This window comes from Furipterus horrens, unplaced genomic scaffold, assembly GCF_987537825.1.
Source record: "Furipterus horrens unplaced genomic scaffold, mFurHor1.1.pri manual_scaffold_11, whole genome shotgun sequence".
In the NCBI taxonomy this organism is placed as follows: domain Eukaryota; kingdom Metazoa; phylum Chordata; class Mammalia; order Chiroptera; family Furipteridae; genus Furipterus; species Furipterus horrens.
The window spans coordinates 100629401-100653687 of record NW_028327181.1 but is presented as its reverse complement, the minus strand read 5'-3'; the positions used below and the strand labels follow the sequence as shown (position 1 = coordinate 100653687).

The 24287-nt window shown below is 64.0% G+C and overlaps 2 protein-coding genes and 1 long non-coding RNA gene across 3 annotated transcripts; 1 reads left to right on the top strand and 2 right to left on the bottom strand.

Moving 5' to 3' along the window:
* Positions 1–1139: 1139 nt before the first annotated feature.
* Positions 1140–5598, top strand: LOC149999084 (uncharacterized). Its single transcript, XR_016513949.1, has 3 exons — positions 1140–1212; positions 2274–2368; positions 5477–5598. It is a non-coding gene; the product is annotated as an uncharacterized LOC149999084 (long non-coding RNA).
* A 6350-nt stretch (positions 5599–11948) lies between these two features.
* Positions 11949–17436, bottom strand: SLC25A10 (solute carrier family 25 member 10). The gene is made up of 11 exons (XM_090257930.1): positions 17195–17436; positions 15084–15203; positions 14526–14640; positions 14376–14424; positions 14136–14177; positions 13729–13772; positions 13495–13565; positions 13150–13242; positions 12798–12875; positions 12196–12252; positions 11949–12116 (listed from the first exon to the last, which is right to left on the bottom strand). The coding sequence occupies exons 1-11, from the start codon at positions 17351–17353 to the stop codon at positions 12015–12017; spliced, it is 930 nt and encodes a 309-aa protein (XP_090114056.1). The 5' UTR covers positions 17354–17436; the 3' UTR covers positions 11949–12014.
* Positions 17437–20507: 3071 nt separating this feature from the next.
* MRPL12 (mitochondrial ribosomal protein L12) lies at positions 20508–23100 on the bottom strand. Its single transcript, XM_090291237.1, has 5 exons — positions 22930–23100; positions 22262–22448; positions 22056–22139; positions 20854–20988; positions 20508–20778 (listed from the first exon to the last, which is right to left on the bottom strand). Exons 1-5 carry the CDS (start codon positions 23001–23003, stop codon positions 20662–20664), a joined length of 597 nt encoding a protein of 198 aa, XP_090147363.1. The 5' UTR covers positions 23004–23100; the 3' UTR covers positions 20508–20661.
* Between the last annotated feature and the right edge of the window lie 1187 nt (positions 23101–24287).

The window sequence follows — 24287 nt, the reverse complement described above, 5'->3', positions numbered from 1 at the left end:
GCACCCTTCGCAGAGGATGGGGGTCACTCGGGGGAGCAGTGGCTTTGAGGACTGGGCATTGACAGCCTGAAGCCTTGCAGGGAGCGCTGGACGTCCAGCCAGCAGCAACCTGGGGCTGCGTAGAGAGCGGGGAGGTCCCTGTTCCGGGCTGACTGTGTCCTCAGAGTACATGACGCAGCACTGACCCCAGCACCTCACGATGCGTCTGTTTGGAGGTGGGATCTCTGCAGACGTGAGTCAGGTAAAATGAGGTCATCAGGTCGGGCCCTAGGCTAATCTGACCGCTGTCCTGGTAAGAGGGAATCAGAACAGACACATGGAGGGACGAAGGTCTGAGGACTGCCAAGGAGAGGGACCCCAGGGGAGGCCGCCCTGCCCACTCCGGACCTCAGAGCCAGACTCCCGGCCTGTGAGCTGACAGCTGGCAGTGGGTTAAGCCGCCGTCTGGGACACCTGCCCCCGCAGCCCCTGCCGGGACCCACGTGCACGCGTGGGGCTGACACAGCCCCATATGGAGTCTCCTGTCTGAAACCAGGGGGCAGATTCCACCGAAGATCAGGCCCCAGATGTGACCGTGGGTTGGGGGGCAGTGAAGGAGGCTGTGTCCCCTCTGGGTCCATCTGTGTGCACAGCGGCCTGAGGAGGGAGCAGCCCAGGTGCCTGCCACAGGTCCCTGATGAGCATGGCGGGGCCCAGCCCGCAGGAGGATGACGCCGCCTTAAAAGGGCGGGAGGTCCTGACACCTGGTACAGGGGGATGGGCACGAGGTCACCGCTCAGTGAAACCCGCCAGCGACTGAGGACAAATCCCGCGGGCTCCCACTTGCGTGAGGGATCTCGCGGAGTCAAACGCACAGAGACGGGAAGCAGGCAGGGCCGGCGCCAGGGCGGCGGAGGGGCGGGGACTTAGTGTCCCCCGGGGCCAGAGTGGCCGCCTAAGGAAACAGAAAGTTCTGGAAATGGACGGCGTGAATGTGCTTAAAGGCCCCGGGCGGCGCCGGCTCCGTCCCATCCCCACGTGGCAGGCGCACCTCCCACCTCGGGGCGCTGCAGCAGAGCGGGGCCCGCCGGCCTGGCGCCCACGCGCGTTGTCCCAGCGCGCAGTGCCCTCGGCTGGCCCCAGCGCACCCGCGACAGGCTGCGCCTGCGCCTTAGGGCTCCTGCTGGTGCCTGGAAATCCTTCTGGCCGGACGCCATGGGAAGCTCACGCAAGGTGGCGGGACGGGTCACGGGGGGGGGGGGGGGGGCGGGCACGAGGCCCCCAGGAGCACGGGGCTCTGGGCCTGTCCTGGGGGTGGGGCCCTTGGAGGCGGGGGGCACACAGGCGCATCACTGGCTGTTCCCTGCTGCCAGTGTGGCCCCGGCAGCGGCTCTGGGTGGCCCTGGTGGCTGGTCCTCCAATCCCCACTTCGGGGACTCCCAGTGTTGGGGTGCTGGAGAGAGGATAGACCAGGGGCGTCCAGGGCTTCCAGGTGACCCTCAGGGGCCTGGAGCTGTCACCCGGAAAAGAGGCTGCACCCAGCTGGCTTCTGGAGGGTGAGGAAGCGCCCAGTTGCAGGCAGGGCAGGAGGGGTGGGGGAGGTGGAAATGGGGCGCACATGGCACCCTGAGCCGGTGCTCAAGGCCCGCGATACCGGCTTCCTCTGTAGACTCCTCTCCCGTCAGCGCTCCATGTTCCCTGCACCCACGGCGCCCCCAAATCATGCGCCGAAGGCAGCCAGAGCCTCCTTTCCACGCGCTACTGCACAGCCTCCTGCACCCCCCACTGATCCAGCGGGAGCCCCGCAGGACAGACAGACACCCCCGGCTGGACAGACTGGCGCGTGGTCTGCACTCGCGCCCCCTCCCCCCAGCGCAGTCCCATGTCACCCCTGTGCACGCTGCTGGTCCCGCACCCTGCCCGTACCCCCTCCGGGGTCTGCGCCCGGCTCCCCAAAGCAGCGGCAGGTCGGCGTCCTGCCGGCGCCTCCAGTTCGGGGTGACCGCAGGGTGGAGGACACGCCACCCCGCGGCCTGCGATCTGGTGCTCCGAGGGCCCCCGGCGCCTGAGCTCTCCAGTTCGTGCCCCGCAGTCCGTGCTCGTTCCCGGCCACCCGCGGACGCCGACCCCCGGGCAGGTCCCCGGCAGCGTCGCCTGGCTGCCACCCAGCGGCCGCTCGGGGAGTGACAGGCCGGGTGGACCCCACCCCCACCCCGGGGCCCCGCCCACCCCTCTCTCCCGGCACCTGCCCGCGCGTGCATTCGTTCGCTCGCTCGTTCATTCATTCGTTCCAGGGCAGTGAGCTCTGCTGCGCAGGCCGGCGCTGGGGGGACACGGAACGTACAGCCCCGCTCCTCGAGGGCCGCCTTCCCAGCAGAACACAGACAAGGTGGGTGGGCAGGGACCCACTCTGGGCTGGGGGGCTCACCGGAGCGGAGGGCATGTGGCCGGACCACCAGTGGGCACAGCTGTCCCCAGGGTCACCCTCCACCCCGCTCCCTTCTTCACTGAGCTGCAAGGAGTGACATTGGCTTATAAAATCACCCAGGTTACAGGTGTGCAATTCTGTATACATCGTCCCTGTATGTATTGCGCGTTCACCATAGTGATTTGCAGGAGCAATGAACACATTAGGAAATTTTTTTTGAAATGTGTTTTTTTTTTAAAGATTTTATTTATTTACTTTTTAAGGAGAGAGAGAGGGAGAGAAACATCAATGTGTGAGAGATACATCGATTGGTTGCCTCTCACACGCCCCAAACTGGGGACCTGGCCCGCAACCCAGGCACCTGCCCTGACCGGGAATCAAACCAGTGACCCTTTGGTTCGCAGGCCAGCACTCAGGCCACTGAGCACACCAGCCAGAGCGGAACATTTTATCAAATGTTTTCTCTGGTCTGTTGCTTGTATGTGTGTTTATTAATAGAATATTTTGCAATGCACTTTTACTTTTTATGTTTTATTTTTCATTTATTTATTTTTTAACAACACAAACAACCCTTTTATTAAACTAGGAATTGAATATCCACTTGAAACCTACACTCAAAAGGATTCTGAACTGTGAAACATGAGATGCTTTCCAATTAAAATCACACTTCACTAACGTGTTTCAGTTTTACAATGGAAAGTCTTAGCAATGAAATCTCACAAAAAGGTAGAAGTGGATACTCATACTATTGGAAAGAAGCCATCAAAATTATTATTACTAGCAGATTATGATTACTCACTCACTAATCATCTCAAAGCAATCAAAGAAAGAAATAGACCTAGTAAGCAATTTCAGCTGGTGACCAGATGAAGAGGTGAGCATTTGGATTGACAGGCTGAGTGAAGATCACCCTCACCAATACGGCGGACACCCCCCAACCTGTGGAGGGCCTGGGCAGAACCAAAAAGGCAGAGGAAGGGCGAATTTGCTCAGTGCTTGAGCTGGGCCATCATCTTCCTTTGCCCTCCTGATACCCGGTGCTCCCAGGTCTCAGGCCTTCAGGCTGGGACTAGGACTCACACCATTGGCTTTCCTGGGCCTCCAGTTTGCAAGAAGCAGATCATAAGATTTCGCATCCCCATAATCTTGTGAGTCAATTCGTCATAATAAATCTCTTTCTCTCTCTCTCCCCCTCTTCATATATATATATATATATATACTATAGGTGATAGGTACATACAAATGTAGATATTCTATAGTTTGTTTCTCTCAAGAACCCTCACTAATATACACAAGAGGGCTACCCAAAAAAGTGTAATCAAGACTTTGCAAATGATAATTTATCGTACTTATTATTATTTTTATTAGATGCTTCTTGTTTATCTTCATATACTAAGAAAGAAAGGGCATGTGTTGGGTAACTTTTATGTGGCCCTCCAAGTTTATTCTTATCCTTTGCCCTGCGCTCTGCTCTGGTATGCTAATTATATCGAGTCGTGGGTGGGTTTCCTTGCCTCCTAATTTCTCTCCGGCCTCATCTCATAGAAAACCCTAGCAATTATTGAAAGGAGAGAAGTGGGAGACTTGTGGTCAAGCCGGAGGCCTAGACAGACACACTGCGTCTCCCTCCACAACTAAGAAGGAATACAACTACCTCAGAACTAGAGACAACAGGAAGTTCCAGAAAATCTAGCTGCATGGAAGTCCAACAAACAAAGATATAAAGAAGAAATGCTCATCCAGACAGGCAGGAGGGGTGGAGAGAACGTGGTGGGGTGGTGGCGGCGGCAGCAGGCTGGTGGAAAACATGGTAACATGTTTAAAACATCAGGAGGGACACCTGGGGAGCATTCCCAACTCCCAGCAGCAGACCACACAACCCACGGACCCAGCACCGGGGAACATCAAGCCTCATTGCTTCTGACTGTACAGGCCAGTGGGGGTTGGGGCGGAGGCAGAAACTGCCGGTCTCTCAGCTGAATCTGCTTGTCTAAAGGGCCCCCACGGTCCTAGAATGTCTGCAGGCCAACCCACTCTGGGAACGACAGCCGGGGCAACAGCTAGATAGGCCTATTTTATTTTTTAAAAATATTCTTATTTATTTTTACAGAGAGGGAGAGAAACAGTGGGCCCAGGGGCCTGTGTGTGCATCTAGGACTCCCCACTGCAAGTGGTGGCATGTACTCAGAGCCCCTGTAGCAGGAGGTGGTCACTGTCACTTGCATTTTGGCAGAGACTCAAAGCAGACAGAGGAGGGGGACAGCTTCCCAGTGAAAAAGGGGACCGGACATGCCTGTTTGGAGCTTTGGGCCTGAGGAAGCCGACTAGGAATGGGCTAAGCTATGGGATGGATTCAGGAGCATGTGTGACATTCTCTGGTTGGTCCCACGTTGGAAGCTGGGGACCTGGCCTGCAACCCAGGCACGTGCCCTGACTGGGAATAACCGGCCACCCTTCAGTTTGCAGGCTGGTGCTCAGGCCACTGAGCCACGCCAGCAGGGGCTGGTTGTTCGACCGACAAGTCCTGGCCGTTGGGGGCCGGTGCGTGGCACATCCAGCCGTGGGGGGATCTGTACTCGGTCTCTCCACGTTATTTCACGGAGCTGCGGCCATGGCTCTGTCGCCTCCGGCCCAGGTCCAGCCTCAGTGCAGCACCTTGGCCGCAGTGGCCGGTGTGGCAGAGCGAGCAGGCCTCTCTGCTCCTGGGCAGTTGAGGTCTGGCCACAAGCTGTGGGTCTTCCGTTGAGTCTGAAGGGCACGGTGCTGGTCTCCCCACCCTGGGGACCATCCTGGGCAGTCCCCCCCCCTCTCGGTCCACCGTTCCGGGGAGCCAGTGACACTGACCTTTGGGCCGAGCGGAGTGTGGCTGGGCGGGATGGCAGGCCGCTCCCTGCTCTGGGCCCCGCTGCGCCCTGGGCTGGGGGGGGCAGCGGATCCCTCAGCCCCCCAGGAGCTCGGCGCGCTGAACCGTCTTGGGCAGAGCGACCGGGTGCACGGGGCCAAAGACAGGAGGAGGGAAAGAGAACGGAGCAGACGCTCACAATGCTTTTTTCTTTCCTTCTCACTCAGGGCGGAGGAGGAGGAGAAAGAAACGGAGAGACGTCGGGCCTGTGAGGACAGAACAGGCCACCGGTCCGGGGAAACAGCCCAGCGAAGGGCACTCAGACAGGATTAAAGGCACTTCCCCCCATTCCCGGCTGCTGCTCACAGAGCGCGCCGTCCGGGGCGCGAGGCGGGTGACCGGCCCTCAAAGAGCCGGGACAGGGACCAGGAGCAGCAGCACCGACCCCCAGGACCGCACGCGTGGCGGTGGGAAGGGTGAGCGGTCACAGCGGGGCGGAGACGGAGCAGAGCACGGGCGTGAGGAACGAACACCGCCCAGGAGGAGGGCCCTCTGGCGCTGCAGGAGGCAAGGTCCAGTGACTCCCAAACCCGTAGGAAACCATTAGTAACGAAGGGCAAATGTAGTTAGAGGGTCTCTGAGAGGGGAGCTGGCAGCATTAGCATATTTACGAATCACAACAGGGGCGTTTAGATGATCGCGTTAGATTGTAACTCCGGAGTGACCAGTCATGGAGAAACGGGGGAGAAGGAGAGGGGAGGGGAGCTAATCGCGTCAGGGAGGGGGAGCTGATCACGTTACTATAAAACCAGTTTTCTTCGTCTACTTGGCGCGCACATTCTCCTGGCTGACCGTGTGCCCGACTCTGCAGACTCGTGAATAAACGCCTCGCTTTGCTGCTCAGGTCCTGTGTCCCGGTTTTTATTGTGAGCGTTTCTCACAGGGGGAACCCTTTATCTGGGACAGAAAACGTTCTCCAGGGAAGGATGGACATGCCATCAAAGGGACACCTGCTTCAGGACAAAACAATCAGCCAACTGACCCTGTGGCTGATCCTGGTTGCTGCTGAAATTCAGGGTTCAGGAGTCGTGGGGGCTTTGGGACTTGCACCCACACCCAGCCTTGGGGGGCGAAGGTGGGGCGGGCGGGCGGGCGGGCAATGAGGGTGGAAACGACAGGTGGACGTAACATCCAGACCAGCTGAAAATTTCTGTGCATTTATTCGAGCCAAAACTGTGACCTGTGCCTTAGAGCAGGACCTCCACAGCTCCAGAGAAGCATTGTGTGCATTTGGAATGAAGGTAGATGAATGGAAGGTCACGGTCACTGGAAGGCGGCGGGAAGCAAGGTGGGGTGGATTACGGAGCGTTAACCCTGCTGCGTTCGACCTTGAGGGTCAGTATCCCCGGGAGCGGCGGGGCTCCGGGCCTTTCAAAGGCACGTTCAGTAGAGGCTCTAGGACAACCGACAGGGCTAGTGAAGGCAAAGACGAGCCTCTCACGCGGGAGTTCTGCCGGGTTGGGGCTCCCCACCAGGCGCCCGTGCTCTGGTTCATCAGCTGCGAGGCCTTCTGCCCACAGACACCCAGGCAGCGGATCAGCCAGGGACGGTGGGGGAGGAGAATGCTCAGCAGCCCTGAGAACGTACGCCCCGGGGGCTGCCGCCTGAGACCCACACACCCAGCGGCCCCCACGCGGGGGAGGCAGGGGCTGAGGCCTGGGCAGCCAAGCTCCAGAGGGGGGACGCTGTCCCCAACCAGAGAGGGCAAAACGACACCACAGAGATGGTGCCTAGGCCTTGAACCTGGAAACCGAGGGTGTGACTGTGAGGAAGGGGCGGGAGGGTGGACATTGCGGGGTCACACAGCGGCCCCTCACCCCTGCGCGCAGCCTCTGCTTGTCCATCTCGCCACGGCCTGCGCTTCGGGCTCCGCGGTTTCACGCGAGGACCCAGGTCAATGCGGGCGCGTGCGCAGGGGCTAAGCATCCGAAGACCGGCTTCCCCGCTGAGTCTTCTGGGTGCCCTTGTTGACACTGCCTGACAGTCAATACGGTGCAGCTTTCTGTAGAAGAGAAAGTCTTTCTTGAAGAAGCACGCCGGGGGGAGGGGGGCCCCTCCCGGGAGGCTGCACCCTTCCCACCCCTCATTGTCCCCCATAGGCACACATCTCCTAAACTCTAAGGGCCCCCGCAAGGCGTGCAACCAGGGGAGCAGCGGGCAGCCGGCGGCAGCTTGTCCCAGGCAGACGCTCTGAACCTGTCCCCAGGGCCCCTTTGCTCTGACTGTTCAGTGAACCAAGGCAGCCCGGCCTGGTCGCTCCTGCTGCGGCTTCTGACCTAGGCCCTTCCTTGTTTCAGTCCCCAGCTTTAGTCAACACTCTCTCAAAAAGAAAAAAAAGGAAAAAAAAAAGCCCCCAGGGGCTGATTGTGAACCGCTAATTGGCTTCCTCCCTCCGGCAGAGCGCCTGCAGGTGGGGACAGTAAACCCGGGCTGCGGCTGCCACGGGAGCTCTGCCCACTCTCCGCGCCCCCACCCCCCGGCCGCCCTCTGCCCTCTGCCCCGCACTGGTCCCTGGCCAGGCTGGCCCCTGCCAAACTAAACCAGACGGGGTACTTTCTCCCCTCAGTCCTGGTCCAGGCACGTTGCATCCCGGGGCCCGGCTGGGAGGCGGCGGGCGAGGTGCCAGCTGCCCACGCCCAGGCGCACCTGCACGCAGGTAAGTGGGTGCTGGTGCTCCGGCCACAGCAGCTCTAGGAGAGAACGCAGCCAATTTCTGGAACCTGCTTGCTGCCTTTCCCCCTGACCCCCAATTTCAGTTGCCATTCGGAATTATTTTATATTAGTTTCAGGTGTACAGCACAGTGTTTAGACATTTGTGATTTACTTAGTGCTCCCCTGGTATTTCCAGTACCCGCCTTGTAACAGAGTGCAGAGTGGGGGGTCCCCTGAAACATCCCCCACAATGGCCTCCCAGACCTGGATTGGGGGAAGGGGGCACCTTGCAGGACAGTGGCAAGTTGATAGCTGTGCCAAAGCTGTGACTTTCAGAGCATGTGGTAACTGACAGGGCCCGGGGAGGGGGAGGACCCTGTGCCCTGATAAAGATGGCTGCGGAAAGCAGGCAAAGGGTACGGGGAGCTGGCAGAGGGGCACCTCCCAGGGGGGCTGGGTAGGAGGCCCTGGAGGATGCCCCGGGCCAGCATGTGAAGGGCGGGCGGGCGGGCTGAGAGCGCGGGGATTCCGCCACGCTGTCTGCAGCGAGGGGGCTGGGACGGAGGCATTCCACCGGGAGGTTAGAGAGGAGGAAGCCGCCAGGCGGGAGGACAGGAGTGAGGAGCGAGGTGACGGAGCTGCGGGGACACCTGCCGAACGGGCGCGGATGCGTGGGTGACGCTTGGGCTGAACTGTGCCCGCGATGCTGAGCTGCGGGCTTCGGCTTCACCAAAGGAAACGGAGAAGCCTCTCTTGGGACGTGTGCCCCCCTGGACTCCACCGTGATGCCGTGCGACCCGGCACATGGAGGCTGGGGGCAGCCGAGGGGAGGGCGGCTGCACTTCCAGGGCGGATGGAGAACTGTCTGCACAGCCGGCTTGGGAACAGTGAGGACACGAGGGACTCCTGAGCGTGGCTTTGGCTTCTAGTCTTTTGGGGAGCAAGGGAAGTGCTGGGTCTCATGGGAGAACAGGGATCTGAGCTGATGCTCTCAGCACCCCCAAGATTGGAACCCTGTTAAGAAAACTTGGCTGGTGTGACTCAGGGGATTGAGCGCCAGTCTGCAAACTCAAGGGTCGCTGGTTCAATTCCCGGTTGGGGCCCCTGCCTGGGTGCGGGCCAGGTGCCCAGTTTCTTTCTCTCTCTTTCTCCCCCTTTCCTATCTCTAAACACGAATAAATACATATATATTTTTCTTTTTTAAAAATAATTTACTTATTTTTTGTTTCTTTGAGAGAGGGGAAAGGAGAAAGAAAGGGAGAGAAACATCAGTGTGCGGCTGCTTCTCACTCGCGACCCCAACTGGGGACCTGACGTGCAACCTAGTCACGTGCCCTGACTGGGAATCGAACCAGCGACACTTGGTTCGCAGGCAAAAAGTATATATTTTTTAATACCTGTTTTCTTCAACACTAGTTGCCGGACCAGGTATCAAGGTGCCATGTGGCCAGGCCCCCGTTTGCGCGGGTACGGCCGGGAACACAGTTATTACAACACCATTGACTGTTCCCTGTGCTGAACTCTGCGTCTCCACGACTGTCCTGTGACCGCCAGCCTGTACTTCTCAGTCCCTTCACCCTTTCTGTCCCCTCAGTCTGTTCTCTGTATCTAAGAGTTTGTTTCTTTGTTTATTTTGTTCTTCGGATTCTGCAAATATGTGAAATCACGTGGTTTTGTCTTTCTCTGACATTTCTCTTGAACCTGCTGCCTTTTTAACTCTCCTGGGGTCTGAGAGCAGCAGCACCCTTCCTGGTGACCGTCATTCCCCTCCCCTGCTGGTTACCACCTGGGCTGTGGGGTCCAAAGGCCTCGGTGGGGTTCCCCCTGCTGGGCCTTCAGCCTGTGCTGACCCTGAACGCCAGCTGTCAGGTGCTTGGAGCCCTTCCCGGGCATGTGGGTCCCTGGAGTCCAGACCTGCAGCCCCCCGACCCCTGTGCCCGCAGGTCCCACCCGTAACCTGAGCCCCACACCTGCCCGGGGGACCTGGCAGTCCGGCTTCTGTCTGGCTTCTTCCCCTGCATTTCCAGCCAGTGGCCGCTCCAAACCCCGCCAGACTGCGAGACGCAGGACCCCACCCTTGCCCACACTCCACACCTGGCGCTGTCTCCCCCACGACCCGTATCCGGTCTGTCTGCTGGCTTCTGGAAACGGGGGGACAGAGCAAGCAGCCAGATCTGAGGAGACGCCCCGGGACAAAGGACGAGGCCGATGCTGTCCAGGAAGGGTGGGGGGCGCGCTGGTGACGGACGCTGGACAGGGTTCTGGTGAGGCACTCCAGGAAGCGCGGCGGCAGCCCCGGGAGCTGGCGTCGGCCAGACGGACTGTTACGCTGTTATCTAATCAATTACTATTGTAGCTTCGATTTAAAAAATTAAATTGATTTTTGGAGAGAGGGAGGGAGGAACATCGATTTGCCGTTGCCCGTGCGAAGCATCCCTGGGTAACTCCTGGATGCGCCCTCACCGGGACGCACTGCAGCCTCGGTGCCTCACTGTACCTACGACGGTCCAGTGTCCAGGATTCGCTCTCAGTAACCCAGTGGGGGGCGGGGGGTCCGCAGGTGGGCTCGCTGCTGAGGCCGGGGGACCACGCAGGTGCAGGCTGCCTGTGCTTAGTGACAGCCTCACTGAGACCCTGGGTCTCAGTAGTCAGAGCTGGGCGGCCATCACCATTTCAAGTCCCGTGTTTGTTGTGCCCCGACGCCCCTGGGCTGGGGTGTCAGGTCCTGGAATCTGAATGGGCTGCCTTCAGATATCTGTCCTGCCCGTCCCCAGCTGGGGCAGCAGGAGGCCCCAAGCAGCGCCCACTGTCCTGGGGTGTCAACAAGGCCTCACAGCAGTGCCCTGACCAATCCCCTGCCTGAGGTCTGCAGCCCAGGGATTGACTCAGGTGTACCTCCCACAGCCAGGAAAGGGGAGCCCCCAGGGAGGCCAGCAGCCTGGCCAGGGGGTCTTGCAGTCCCCAGGTGTCTGTTGAGAACAGGCGGCCCTGTAGGGTCCATGTGGACCCAGATCTGGGAACTCAGCACTGACCAGACCCCTCAACTTACACACCTGCCCGTCCTCCCCCTGCACGGGTTTTGGGCTGCAACCTGCACCCCCTCAGCCCCTCTGGCCCCAGGCGGCCTGCCTGCGTGCATCTGGGCTGCGCGTCTCCCCTTCTGGGCCCAGCCGCAGGAACCCAGAGTCGCTGCCCCTGGCCAGCACCAAGTGGCCTGGATGCAGGAACCAGACAAGGGGCAGTTCACCGTCTTTTATTACTGCTCCTGCGGAACGGCCCCTTGCTGGGGGGCGCACAGTGCCAAAGGGCCCGGGGGAGCCGGCGGAGGCAGCCCCAGCTTCGTTGGTGGGGACAGGCTGCCTTGCAGTCTGCTTTGGCTGGTCAGCTGGGGGCCTTGTGGGGTACTGCTGTCCACAGAGGGACCCTGAGGACACACCGCAGCCCACTCTGCCCAGGAAGGACACTGCACGGTCCCTGAAGGCAGCCGTGGCCTCTGGGTGCTGAGAGGTTTTTGGCGAAACTGTTAAAGCAACTGGGGGTGGGCATGGCACCCCAGCTCAGACCGGCCCCCCACATCTGCCTCCCTGGCTCCCTGGCCCAGCAGCTGTGGGGCACAGCTCCCCGCGAGCACCCGAAGCCCCGGCCCTCTCCTCGGGTGACGGTGCCCGTGCCGCACACACTGGTCCCTGCCGGCAGCTCGGGGCTTCCGGTGCAGCTGCTCCGGGACAGAAAGCCCGGGGCTGGGGACCCCAGAGAACGGCAGCCCGCCACTCCCACCTTCAGTGTTAACCGCCCGCTCAGGGAGGACAGACCCCGGGGCGGCGGTGCCTCCCCTCGGGAGAGCCCCCCAGTGTGCAGGGCGGGGCCTGGGGGGCAGGCTGTGGGGGGCGGGGGGACAGTCCCTGGAAGGAGCGCTGACCCAGGCCGGCCGGGGAGGAGGGGAGGCCGGAGTTGTGCGGGTGGGTGCTGGGCTCGGGGCCGCCCTTGGCCTGCGGACTCCGGAAGAACCTGGCGCTGGGGACCCGGCACGGCCCGCCCACGCCCACGGCCCCGTCAGGACGGCACTTTGATGCCAAAGTGCTTGCGAAGCTGCTCTAGAAACAGGAACGTGAGCACAGTGTGCGGCATGAGGCGGATGCCGGCAGGCAGGAGGCCCTGGTGGGGGCGGAGAGGAAGTGAGAATCCGGGAGGCCCCGCTCCCGCCGCCCCGCCCCCGGGCCGCCCCGCCGCGAACCTTGTAAAAGGCCAGTGGCCCAAGCTTTGCGGTCTCCATGGTGCAGTGAAGAACGCCCTGCAGAAAGTGACAGATCGCGGAAAGGCTGCTTCTCACTCAAAAGGCACAAACGTACACGACCCCCAGCACCAGACGACCGGCGCAGCACGTGGCCAGGACGGCCAGAGCTCAACAGGGGACAAGTGAGCACAAAGGTCATGGCTGCCCCGCGGCTGACCGGCTGACCGCTGACGTGGCAAACAGAACCCGGAGCTGTGCCCAGTGTGCCCAGCAGCAGGCTGACCCTCCAGGCACCCGCGGGCGGGGGGGGTGGCCTCAGGCGCCCTGAGGACACAGAGGCTGCCAACGGCACCAGGGGGCCCGGGCACGGCTAGGCCAGGCGCTGGGCCTGCGACTTTCGGGTGGCGCCTGAGTCGCACGATGGCAGTGACCCCGCTCCTCCGTTACCGCGGGGAAGAATCTGACTCAGGAACACGCTGGGGGGCAAGGTCCGCTGGAGGCAGCTGGGAGGGGCGGTCAGGGGCAGCGGGACGGCAGCCGAGGACACGGGCTCATGGGCCAGAGCCCGGCAGCAGCAGGGCGGGGCCCCGGTCCCCACTCACCCGATACTCGCCCTTGGAGTTCATGATGCGGGTCTTCAGCACGTCCAGGGGCTGGCACAGGACCGTGGCACACCCCCCCTGGAGAGGGGGACATGTCACCAACGGGCCTGCCGTGTGGGAGGCCTGGGCATCCCTCAACCCCCAAGGCTGCCCCAAACCCCCAGGAGGTGTCTCAAGGGCTGCAGAGACAGCGGGAGCGGCTCCAGCCTGGGCACAGGGCAACCTGCGAGCTCTTCCGGCCCGGCACCCAGTCTGAGAAGGGCACCTGCCAACTCAGCCGGTGCCCCCCGAGCCCTGGCGCTCAGCTTCCGAAGCCGCTCAGGGGCCCCGCCCACCCCCACCCGGCGCTCACCGCAATGAAGCTGGCGACGAAGTGCGTGAGGACGCCGTCAGACAGGTGCCCTGTGCTGAGGACCAGCTGCTTGGCCTGGTCGTAGCAGGACAGCTGTGGGGGGACAGGGTGGTCAGGGCCCAGCTCCAGGTGACACAGACGGGCCCACAGGACACCACCCAGGTGACCCGGCGCCTGCTCTGCCGTCAGCTGCACGCACGATGTCTGGGCGGACAGGTGTGGCCGACAGAGAGGGGCCTGCCCTCGGTCCTACACCTGTCCTGCCCATGCCCACCTGTGCTCTGTGGCTGGGCCAGGGTCCCCCAGATTCTCCTCTGAGAGCCCCACCCCCAGCAGAAGCCCTACCTGGCCCACGGTGACCAACATCCCTCGGCTGGATGCCATGGTTGCGCCCGAGAACAGCTTCCTCAGACCCTCTGCCAGAGGAAGATGGGGAGGCTGGTGCCCATGCAAATCTGTCGGTTCTGCCCGGGCGCTGGACAATGCTCCCTGTTCCCCACCCCCACCTCCTTGGGACTCTCCTGGGTCCCAGCTGGAGGCTGCCCCAGGCTCTTGCCACAGATAGGGCCTGCTCCTCACCTTCTCGGGCCACACGGTACAGGCCATCCAGGGCGTGGGCATAGCTGCCGGGGACACAGAATGGGCCCACGTGAGGCTCTCCCTGCCACCAGCTTCCCCCTGGGGGTGAGGGGGAGCAAGTGTCCCCAGGAGGAGGCACCAGACCCTCAAAGTGACACTGCAGGGGTCAAGCAGCAACAGCCTGCGACCGCTCAGCGTGGGCTCCTCCCGCCCTCAGGGGACCTCAGCACCTGCGTACACATGGCACCAGCCCTGTGGGGAGCTGCTGCCCTGCCCGGCCTCTTCCCACCCGGGACCCTGGCCGCCGTCCCCACGGCTTCCGCTCCCTCCGCCAGCGCGGGCCTTGCTGGCCCAGGCCCCCACCCACCAGCCACACCCCAAGGGCCGAGCTCGGTCCCGCTACTCACTTCCGACGCTGATTCTGGGGCAGCTTCATGTCATTCTGCATCCTGAAACAACCAGGTGGGCTCAGGGTGGGGGGGCCTCCACGCGCCCCAGGCCCGGTGGCAGCAGGGCTCCCTCGGCTTGCCCACCACTCTCAGTGGCCCCCGTGCCTCCCCTGCCTCCAAGGTCCAGCACCTTGTTCCAGGCTGGGTCCTGGCCCAGGCCAGGGACAGGAAGACGCCCACCTCGGGGGCCACACTGACCTGACGTTGACCATATCCGCAGGAGTCCCCACGAAGCCACCGATGCAACCTGCGGCAACAGACCCGAGGTCCCGTGTGACCGCGAGCCACGCCCCTGCTGCCCTCGCGGCCCCGCCGGGCACACCCCCGCCCGCCCTCCCCGCCACTCACCACTGATGGAACCCAGCAACACCTTCTGGGAGAAGGGCAGTGGCCCCTCACTGCCCTTGGCCACCCGGTCCCTCACAGTCTCGTAGATGGCGAACCGTGTCAGGGAGTAGGTCATCTGGGGGGAGGGGCCCAGTTCAGAGGGGCAGGTCGAGGATGGGACCGTGCTGGGCATGACCTGCACCCTCTTCCCCGCTCCCCTGCCGGCCAGGTGCATGGCCATCGCTGGGGGACCACAGGGACATGGAGAAGTCCTCCCAAGGCCACTGGCCAACAAGTGGCTGAGCCAATGTGCAAAAAAACCCCTTCCCTCCCCAGGCCTCAGTCTCCCCAACTGTACGTGGAGGTCTCCAGCCACCTGTGAGACAGGGCGACCCCTGAGGAAGGGCCACCAGCGCCCTGGGGCTCCTGCCTCCCAAGTGGCCTTGAAAGGGAGCAAGTTGCTTCAATGCCCACGGGCCACGGCGGTGAGGAGGCGTGAGAGTCCAGGCACGGGGGAGGCCGGCCGTCCCTCCAGCCCCCCGTGGGGAGCTGCCCGGGGAGGCAGGGAGCCCCAGGCACCTGTCGGCACAGGGACGCGCTCAGGCCGTTGTAGAGCGCCAGGACGCCGTTGGAGCGGACCACCTGCAGCGCCATGCCCGTCATGCGCAGCTTCACCTCCTGCTGCGTCTGCAGGTGCACCTGCGGGGGGGCACACCCGCTCAGCGTGGCCGGCCCTGCGCGAGCCCTTTGCCAGTCTACTGCCTCGACTCCTCCCCCACAGAGACCCCGTGGGACAGGTGCTGCTGCTCCCACACGTGAGACGCGACACATGCACAGGGAGGTAGAGGCTGGGGCGGCACCGACCTCTGCTCCCACTATTGCTTTACAAGTGACACCCCCTAGGCCTGAGAAACACACCACACCTGCCGAGTGCTCTGGGCACCTGCTACGGGCGGGGTCCCCAGCCTCACTTTACAGATGAGGAAACTGAGGCAGGACACTAGGAGGGCGACCCCAGAGCCCCACTGTTTGGTCTTCTCAGGGGACAAAATTACGAGGCCTCAGAGCAGACCTGAAGAAACGGGGCACTGGAAGCGGCAGGTGGGGACTCAGCGGGGGGAGAAGGGGACAGGCTGCCCCAGGAGATCGCGCCCTGCTGGGCCTCTTGAGCAGGTCACCGAGCTGGGCCTCAGGCTCCCTGAGCACGTGAGGGTGAGGGCGCGCGGCAGCAAAGGTGGGGGCAGGACAGTGGCCACGTGGGCAGCAGCTCCCGTCCAGGCAAGAACAGACTGAAGATCAAGTCAGGACGTGAGGCAAAGATCAAGGAGCTTCAAAATAATTTTTCCAGTGGCCACACTGAGAAGAATCCCAGCCTGGGCCTCTGTCCATGGCCGGCCTCCACACCCTGGCAGAGGGCCACCGGCTCCCGGGCCAGAGGGCGGCCACATTCCTGCGGCCGCCTGCCTCCCTGACCCATCCTGGCCGCGTTCTGCAGCAAAACAGCGTCTGGGAGGCAGGGCGAGGGGCGGTGCCGCCCAAACGGGCCTTGGGCAGTGGACGGGGGACGGGGCCGGCCAGGGGCCCGCGAGGGCCGCACCGTGGTGGGCGGCAGGGCTGTGGGCACCTGCGTGCGCACCAGAAGGCAAGCCACACGGATGGGTGGAGGGGGTCCTCTTTCTCCAGATGAAAAAGCACCTTCGCATGCACGTCCTGCCCTCTCTCTGGCGGTCAGTGCGTCCACCAGGCCCGGGGGCCTACTCCCAGGACGAGCCTGGTTTCAGGGACGCAACAGGGCTACCAGCTCAGCACCCCATGAGCCAATCCGGCCTTTACCAGCGGCATTTCTACTACTGAGAAGCGACTCCCTCCCCCCAGGAGAGAGGCTGCTAAAAGGAACATGCCCACAAGTGGGGACCTGAGGGTCCCAGGTCAGCACAGGCCAGCTCCCCCGAGGGGGCAGGTTGACGGTATTGGGGTGCCCCCCCCCCCACGGGCCAGCTCCCTGGGCACTGTGGTTTCTGCCTCGGGCCCTTTCTTCTTTGTTCCTTGTGGTGAAACAGGCAGAAAACAGATAAACTTGTTTGGCTGGTCCTGGAGGCAAGGAAATTCTATCTTATTCGGCCCCATAAGCACTAAAGAGGCATAAAAAGAGTGTCACCTATTCTGGCTCCGGCTCCCAGCCTCTCACCCTCCCGGGCAGGGCCACAGCTCCCAAGCGCCCACCCAGCCCACGCGGGGCAGCCCACTCCCTCCGCCCGGGGCCACATCCTTCGCCCCCGCTTGCTCCCGTGCGGGCGCCCGAGCGCCCCGCAGAGCACCCCCGACTCTCGTCAGGCAGGCGCGTGTCCGCACAGTGGTGGGAGAAGCTGGCTCGGCGTGGCCGCGGCACTTCCCAAGGTCACGTAGGTGGTAAAGCGCAGGGCTCTGGCAGGGGACACGGCCCGCCAACAGCCGGAAGCGGGCGGGGACGCATGACACCGGCGTTGCTCCCTCCCGGGGTCCGAGAGCCTTGGGGACCCCGCTCAGACCCTCTCCCGGCGGCGTCTCCGGGTGGGGCAGCGAGCCGATGTACTGCGGCCCTCGGGGCAGGGCAGAGTCAGGCTGTCCGGTGCCCACGGGCGTGGAGCCTGCGTGGGCGCGGAGCCCGGGCGGCCCGCAACCGCCCGCCCGGCCGGCCGCGCCGCCCTCACCTTGAGCAGGTCCAGCGGGTGCGTGCAGCAGGCGGCCCCGCACGAGGCCAGGCCCCCGAAGTACCAGCGCGACACGCGCGCCTCGGCCGCCATGCCCGGAGGAGCGCCGGCTGCCAGGGTCCCATCGGGCCTGGACCCGGACCCCGAGCCGGACCCCATCCCGCGTCGCCACCCCGGCAACCGGGTTCAAAGTACCGTCCGCCACCCGCGCCCGGCGCAACCAATGCGCCCGCGCGGTGCGGTGCGAGTCCAGATCCGGGGCGGGGTCAACGCCGGGGGCGTGACCAAGGAGGCCCCGCCCCCTGCACCTTAAAGCGGCCGCGCAGACCGCAGATCGGAAGCGGTGCCGGGTGGAACCCACCGTTTTCTGCCTGCGGGGACGTGGCCTCTGGGGACCTGCGACGTGAGCCTCCACCAGTGCTTTCAGGAGCCTGGCGTCCCTCCCCACCCCGGATCCCGGGGCCACTCCACACCTGGGGCGCGTGTCCGAAGGGCAAGGCCACTCCCTCGGGCTCTGCCAGCGCCCGCGACCCCACCTCCAGGAAGCCAGCCACCGCAAGCACCCCACGGAGCCTTGGCCCTGAACCTGCTTCCAGTGCCCACCCGCCACGCCAAGCCAGGCCGTCCCAGCAAGTGCAGTTGCAAGAAGTTGCAGAGGCCCTGGCCGGGTAGTTCGGTTGGTTAGCGCATGCTCCAGATACGCTTAGGTTGCAGGTTCGATCCCCCTTTCGGTCACATGCAAGACTCAACAAATAAATTAATAAATCAATAAATTAAAAAAAGAATAGCCAACACCCTCCTTGAGATCAGCCAAAACTAGGGGCAAAAGGCAATTCAGAGAGACCAGCGGTCCCTGTCCCCCACACACCACCTCCAGCCAGAGCCCCCTGCCAAGCCCGGCCTCAGGCCTCCCCCCGACCAGGCAGCCCCAGGCTGGAGGAGGCCTGGCAGGCAGAGTTCGGGGCCTTAGCGTCCTGGGCTGATTCCCAGAGGTGGCCATCAGCAAGCAGGGCCTGTCCCTGCCTGGCCCTGGTGGGAGGCACCCACCTGCCACCAGCGTGTACTGTGTGAGAGATCTGTCCAGAAAATGTCCAGCCATTGTGAATATAACGAGGACGATTTGCATGAGTGATGTAACCGGGCAGCCAAGGAGAGTGGACTGGAATGCACACGTGTGAACAATGACGACTTCACTGGACTAGTCAGTGGGGCAGTACAGTAACGCCATTGAGTGAGCATGTGTACCGTGTGGCTGTCACTCAAAATGACTGAGGGAGAGGAGTCTGCATCACATTTTGTGTGAAGTTTGAACATTTATCTGCAGAAACTATTCAGATGACACAGGCCGCAGCTGTGGGCAACCGGTGACAGGCACCTTCATCACTACAATGCACCCGCTCATGTAGCACGTCTCATGCACTTTTTGTGGCGAAACATCACATAACCCAGGTGACTCAGCTCCGCTACAGCCCAGATTTGCTGCCCTGTGACTTCTGGCTTTTCCAAAAACTAAAATCACCTTTGAAAATGAAGAGATTTCACACTGTCAATGAGATTCAGGAAAATATGACGGGGCAACTGATGGCAACTGGAAGAACTGTGTGAGGTCCCAAGGGGCCTACTTTGAAGGGGACTGAGATGTCATTCTATGTATGCTGTTTCTTGTATCTTTTTCAGCAAATGTCTCTTATTTTTCATCTTATGTGGCTGGATACCTTCTGGACAGACCTCGTATAGTAGGTTCTCACTCATCCCACCCGCCAACAAACAAGTGCACAAAGTGACATCCAAGTACCCAGGGGTTCCCTCTGACAGCCTCTAATTTCAGAGTGGGCAGAGCCAGACCCCTCCCCCAGGGCAGAACCTGTGTCCAGCTTGACCACTGCAGCCCCGCCCCAACGGAGAAGGCGGAAGGGCACTAGGGAAACCATTCCTGGTCGCCTGAACCTGGGAAGTGCCCGAATGAGTCCCTGGAATGGGGACCTGTGGTGGCAGCAGGCACATGAGTCAGCGCCAGCTCTTTCAGCCGTGTCCCGTGACCTTTTCACCGGGCCGGAGAAGCTAATTCCCACTGGGATCTGATTGGATCTTGTGAGGTGCTGTGTGGGCACCATCAGGGAAACTCAGGACGCACAGCACACCCACCTCCCAGCGCAGAGCTTGCAGCCAAGGCAGTCGCCAGGGGCACAGTCCCAGTGAGACACTTCTTTATGGGCCACCTGCAGGTTGTAGCACATCACGGGGAGCTGGGAGTGGCGCCAGGATCTGCCGAGCACCTTCAGGAACCCGACTACAAAGTGCTGTGGCCAGATGGCCCCTGACGTGCAGGGAGACCCCAGCAAGCCCAGGATGAAGCTAAGGGCCCTGCGGGAAAGCTGGACAGGGGCTTGTGACCCTGCAGGCCTGGGCCGACCCTTCACCCTCCAGATCTGTGGACAGAGAATTATTAACCTTGTGAGGTGGTGTGGCCAGGACTAGCTAGCGGTCTCTGGGTCAGGGAGCAGCCTTCCTCTGCCTCCTGGGACCCTGCCTACAAAGTCCGGCAGGGAGCACACACTGAGGGAGGCCCTGAGGCTGGGAAGGGGGGCCAGGCACGCTGGGCACACCCACCAGGGAACTGCAGTCTGGACACACAGTACCCTGTGTCCCACAGAGCTGAACGTGCATGTCTCTCTTCCAAAAGGACCCAAGGGGGTGGGGGAGGGCAGGACGGAGACGCAGGACAGAGCAGGTGGCCCCTGGGTATCCTAGGTGCTCAAAGCACACTGCAGCCTCCCCCCATGCCCCCCGCTCCCAGCCCCAAGTCCCAGGGTCCTGCTAAGGGCAGGGGGAGGAAGCCAAGGGTCCTGGGAGCAAAGCCCCAGGACTGCCCTCCCTCAGTGGCTGATGGCGGCCACGCCACCTGTAAATGCTGTATGTGGGCACCAGCCCACCTCCCGCACCTCCCCCGGCTCCTCGGCCTGGCCCCCTGCTGTCCTGTGAAAGGGCGGCAAAGCAGCTGGCCACCTGCTGCAGGGCCGCCTGGGGCATATGGGCCCGCTGCCACCCCGGCCAGCCTGGGTGGGGCTGTGCCACGGCCCCCGAGGCTGCGTCAGGGCAGCCAGCGCCGCACCCCCAGCTCCCAGGTGAAGATCTGGCACCAGCCACGCAGCGGCTGCCACCCACCAGGACCCCCGACGACACCGGCCAGCAGACACAGCAGGGCACACACCGCCTGAACCATGTATTTTCTCCGCGGCCACCAGGGGGCGCACGGCAACGCGGGCCGTTCCGGAGTCAGCCCGGCGCGTGGGGCTGCGGCTGCCCTCCCTTCTCATAGGTCCATGCCTGTCCCAGACCCGGGCTGCCCTGCGGGGACAGGGCGAGTTCTGCTCCAAGGTGCTGTCAGCCGGGCCCGGGGGCTCCGTGGAGCAGGCAGGGCCTTGCCCGGGTCCCGAGGGCCCGGTCCACAAGTCCTCGGCGCCGGCCTACTCCAGGACCACGGTGCCGCCCACTGCCTCCAGGGCCGCCTTGATCTTCTCCGCCTCGGCCTTGGCGACGTTGGCTCTGATCTCCTGGGGCAGCGACTCCACCAGCTTCTTGGCCTGCAGAGAGCCAAGTCAGACGCCGGGCCGGGGCCCAGGCCGAGCCCAGCCTGGCAGGGGCTGCCCGGAACTCACCTGCACGAGGTTTATGCCCTGGACGTAGTTCTTGATTTCCTTGATCAACTTCACTTTGTCCACGGGGTTCGCCTCTGTCAGGCGGACGGTGAAATGCGTCTGTTCCTTTTGTTTGGGGATGTATTCTTCTTCCACCTGGGGGAAGGTGAGCGGGCAGCCAGGGGAGAAAGGACGGTGCGGAGCAGGCCCGTTTGCCCCTGGGCTGCCCGTCCCACAACCCCAAAGGCCAGGCCCCCGGAGGGAGAACCAGCGGGAGCCAGGCTGGGCCAGCGTCCCCCCACTTTGCTCCTCGGCCAGATGGGCCCACCACCCGCTCCCAGCTCTCCAGAGGCCGGGCTGGAACACCTCTCTGCCCAGCCCCCAAACTCGTCCCATAAAAACCGTCACTTAAGAGACAAGGCCAAGTGACACCAAAGGGGCTCTGTGGCCAAGTCACACGACAGGAAGGCAGTGCCGGACCATCCTGGGCTGGGCCCAAGGCTGCGTCTTAGGGCCAAACGGACAGCCAGCCTCAGCCCCACCTTCGCCGAGGGGCCACAGGGCCAGCAGGGGTGACAGGGCCCCTGACACCTGCGCTGCCCACGCGCTTTGCCGTGCAGCGGCTCCTGGCTCCCTGCGGCCAGCGGCGTGCGGGGCACGGAGGCCAGACCACACGTCTGCCTTCAGCTCCAAGGGACAGGGACGCAGACAGGGCAGAGCGTCAATCGTCACTACGACGGGCTCGGGGTGGGTGAGTGATCGTGTTAGTGTTCCTACTTGTGGACAATTTCAGGTTTTTAAAATAACAAAAGTTGAAAACACACTCGTGAGCACCTTCGCTGCTGCTCTCCTCCCGCCCAAACCCGCCCGGCCCCCGGGCGCCCCCGCAGCCCCGGCCCCGCAGTCAGGGCGCCCCGCCAGGTCGCAGGCGCAGTCCTCGGCGGGGACACGTACAGGGGGCCGCCGACGGTGTCTCTGCTCCCTCTGCCTCTGGAGGTCCGTCCCCGCGCCCTGAACCCACGACCCGCCCGCCTTCAGCACCGCGTCTCCGTCTCGCTCCTTCTGTGGACTCGGTCTTGCGTGGGCCGCGGCCCGCACCGCCGGTGGGAGGGGCCCCAGGGCGCAGACCCGAGAGGAAGGGCGCTCGGGCCACGTGGCCTGAGGACACACGGGGCCGGGCACCGGAGAAACATGGGGTTCTGCCCCGGACACTGCCGGCTCACCTCGGGGGCCGCGGCGGCGGGGGCGGGGCCGGGCAGCGCGCCGCCCGTCGGCAGGAGCCCCACGTCCTGGATCTTCAGGGTTTTCTGCGGGGCAGAGCGGAACAGCGCGGCCTCAGAGGCGGGCCGCGCCCCGGAGCCCCGCTCGGGGAACCCCCCCACCCGGCCGGCCCCGAGCGCTCCCTGCCGCCCGGGCCCCGCAGTAGCACCTTCAGGAGCTCGTTGAGGTCCGAGACCTCCAGGAGCGTGAGGCCGGCGATGTCCCGCACCAGCTGCTGGATCTTGGGCGGGTACTCCTTGGGGGCGCCGTCCAGGGGCGCGCTGGCGAGGGCCTGCCCCCCTCGCTGGCCGCCGCAGCGCATCAGGCGCGCGGAGCAGACGCGGGGCCCCTGCCGCCTGAACCCGGAACAGAGCGTCAGCGCGCCCGTAGCCCCGGCGCCGGGCACCGCGCACCGCGCACCGCGCCACGCAGGGCTCCAGCCTCCCGGGCCCGCTGCACGCCCGCAGCGCTCACTTCCCGGTGCGGATGGTCCTGCGGTAACGCAAACGCGCTCGCGGCACAAAGCCCGCCAGGACCTGGGCCCCCGCAGCCGAACGCCGGGGGCACTGAACGGGGTTCTAACGTCACCGGGCTTCCGGGTAGACCGAGGCCCGGAGAAAGGCCGGAACCCGTCCAAGGTCACCTGAGGCCACCTCGGCACTCTCCGCGGGCGGCCCGCACGGTTAGGGGGTCGGCACGCAGGGGTCCCCACGTCCCCTATCCCCGCTGGGACTCGCCAACTTTCTGTGGCCTCTCGTCCGCCGCCCCGACCTGACCCATCGGTGGCCGGCCAACCGCCCCCACTCTGCGCGCCGGACCCTCGGTAGCCCTCGGTACCTGGCGAAACGGAGCGCGGCGCCCCGAAACCCAAGACACAGCCCCCACAGGGGGAGAGCGGCCGCCGGCAGCATCGCTCCACGGGCGGGAAGGTCACACGCGGCTCCCGAAGGAGGGACGCTCTAGCCCCCAGTACCGCCGAGCATACGAGCTGGAGAGGACGCTCTAGCCGCCAAGGCTACGGAGCATACGAGCTGCAGAGGACGCTCTAGCCGTGCCTCGCGCCTGCGTCCTCTCGCTCGCCAAGATTACCCACAAACCCGCGGGCCGCGCAGGCGCACAGCCTTGGCGGCGGTGGCCGGGTTCTTGGGCCCGGTCCCTGACCGACGTTGGTCCTCTCCCTGTGAGGCGGACCCCAGTGAAGGTTGGAGCTTGGCTCCGGGCTCCGTCCGAGTCGGGGAGCGGACCCGGCCCGTATAGAACGGTGCGGGGACGCCTGCCGCAGCCCGCGGCCGCCTCTCCCGCCGGAGCGGGAGGGACCATGTTTAGTCCCGCGCTTTAGTTCGCTCCGGGAGCGAGGCCGCCCCCTTCCGCGGCAGCGGGGCTCGGCGTTGTTCGGTGAGGGCTGTGATGGAGCCGGGCCTGGGCGGAAGGACAGCCAGGTCGCGGGGAGGAGTGTGTAAGCCGCAGCTCCGAGCTCCGTCTCCAGACACCAGACCCTCCGCCCCCGCCCGCCCTTCGGTCCAGCGCCCGGCCCGCTGCAGAGTCTGTCCCGGGGCCCGGGGCCCTGCTCTCCCTGCGCAGCAGGTGCGAGCCGCGCCGGAGCAGCCCGCCCGGCCGTCAGGCCTGCCGGTACCGGGCCCTGCCCGTGACCTGAGCCCAGGGAGCTCCTGCCGTTGGACCCGCCCTCCCATGAGAGACGCGGGCGTGCAGACCGCACGCAGAGCCGGGAGGCTGGGTGTCGGCCCTGCAGTCGGACGGCGCCCGGGGGCACCGTGTCCTGTGCAGAGCTGAGCCCCCCCCCCCCCCCCCCCCCGACCAGACACTGGTACTGGTTTTAGAGATTTATTGTCGCGGTGCGTTCTGTCTACGGGGGCGCTGGGTGGGACGTCGGGGCAGCTCAGAAGCGGGGAAGCTGGGACGAGCCCCCAGCCGTCCCCCGGGAGCCAGGGCGCCGCTGACAGCGGGGGGGCAGCAGGCTGGACCGCAGCCCCTCCGTCCCTGACGGCAGAGGCCCCCACACGGCAGGCTGGGGCTCCCCGTCAGAGATGGGGCCTCCCCTCCACCCAGCTCCGGGGAAGGAAGGCGGGGACCGGTTAGAGACCAGCTGCGGGGACGGGGGCGGCCGAGGGGGACCCGAGGAGCAGAGCTGGCGGGGAGCCGGGGCGCCGGAGCGCACGGGGGCGGGGGAGGGGGCG